This window comes from Mastomys coucha, unplaced genomic scaffold, assembly GCF_008632895.1.
Source record: "Mastomys coucha isolate ucsf_1 unplaced genomic scaffold, UCSF_Mcou_1 pScaffold6, whole genome shotgun sequence".
In the NCBI taxonomy this organism is placed as follows: domain Eukaryota; kingdom Metazoa; phylum Chordata; class Mammalia; order Rodentia; family Muridae; genus Mastomys; species Mastomys coucha.
This window is the reverse complement of record NW_022196912.1, coordinates 79,929,981-79,931,130: the sequence shown is the minus strand read 5'-3', so window position 1 is coordinate 79,931,130 and position 1,150 is coordinate 79,929,981. Positions and strand designations below refer to the sequence as shown.

Below are 1,150 nucleotides of genomic sequence, written 5' to 3'. Positions count from 1 at the left end.
AGACCAGGCTAGCCTCGAACTCAGAAATCCACCTGCCTCTGCCTCCCAAGTGCTGGGATTAAATTAAAGGCACGCTCCACCACCGCCTGGCACCATTTCATTTCTGCTTCTCTCTCTTTCTCTCTCTTCTCTCTCTCTCTCTCTCTCTCTTTTTCTCTTTCTCTCTATGCTTTGTGGTTTTAGATAATTTCCTACACAATTTTTTTATTTAATTTTTTTATTGGCTATAGACTACAAATAAAAAGTAATCTTGAAGGGCCATGATGCCAATTCAAGGACCTGAATTTGATCCTTGGGTCCCATGTGTGAAAGGAGTGAGCTACCTCCTAAAAGCTATCCTCTGAATTTCACATATGGGTAGAACTTATGTACAAACATGCGTGCACATATACATATACATACACACATCTCAATGACTAAGAAAGTTAACTTTGAGGTTCTTACCTTCACAATGTTGCCTACAACAAGCTCTTGATTGTTTTCAGTGTCTGATAAAAGTTGTTTAATCCCATTAATACGATCACGAAAGTCTTTTGCATTTAATAATCCTGTTATGACTTTAATATATTCAGCGCTTTCTAAGGAATTACGAGGAGCTGATTTTCTGGGGACTTCTCGAACTTCAGTTACTTCCCTAAAATAAAAGAAATATTTCATTTTTACTTCCCTACAAACCCAAAATTAAAAATTCTTATTATAAATTCAATTATTATTTTTAAGAAATTTTGCAGCCCACCTGCATTGGGAACTCCAATGATTTACTAGAAAGACTCACAAAGTCAACATAGTTTTACTAATGGCTGAGATTTATCAAAATCTGCATAGGGAAAGGAACATAGATCTAAATCTAAAGAAAACCAGACACAAGTTTTATTGTTGTTTTTCGTTTGCTTATTTTATTTTGTTTTTTTGAGACAGAATCCCACTATATAGTTCCTTACTGGCTTGGAAACTGTAGACAAGACTGGTCTCAAATTCACAGAAATCTATTTTGCCTCTGCCTCCCCAGTGCTGGGGTTTAAAACGTGTGCCACCATGTCTGTCTAGATGCAAGCTTTTAAGGGCCCTGTCACAGCAGCACTACACAGAACACCACGTGAGATAAGATTATAAAGATAAAGACTCTGCTTGAAATACAAAAAAAAAAAAG

At 36.4% G+C, this 1,150-nt stretch overlaps 1 protein-coding gene across 2 annotated transcripts in view; it reads right to left on the bottom strand.

The window, feature by feature from the left end:
* Nucleotides 1-1,150, bottom strand: part of Togaram1 (TOG array regulator of axonemal microtubules 1) — a 59,795-nt gene that overhangs the window by 4,268 nt on the left and 54,377 nt on the right. For both annotated transcript variants that reach the window (XM_031357518.1, XM_031357519.1), the window contains one exon: nucleotides 445-634. In XM_031357518.1, coding sequence (XP_031213378.1) covers nucleotides 445-634 — 190 coding nt within the window. The remainder of the gene's footprint in view (nucleotides 1-444; nucleotides 635-1,150) is intronic.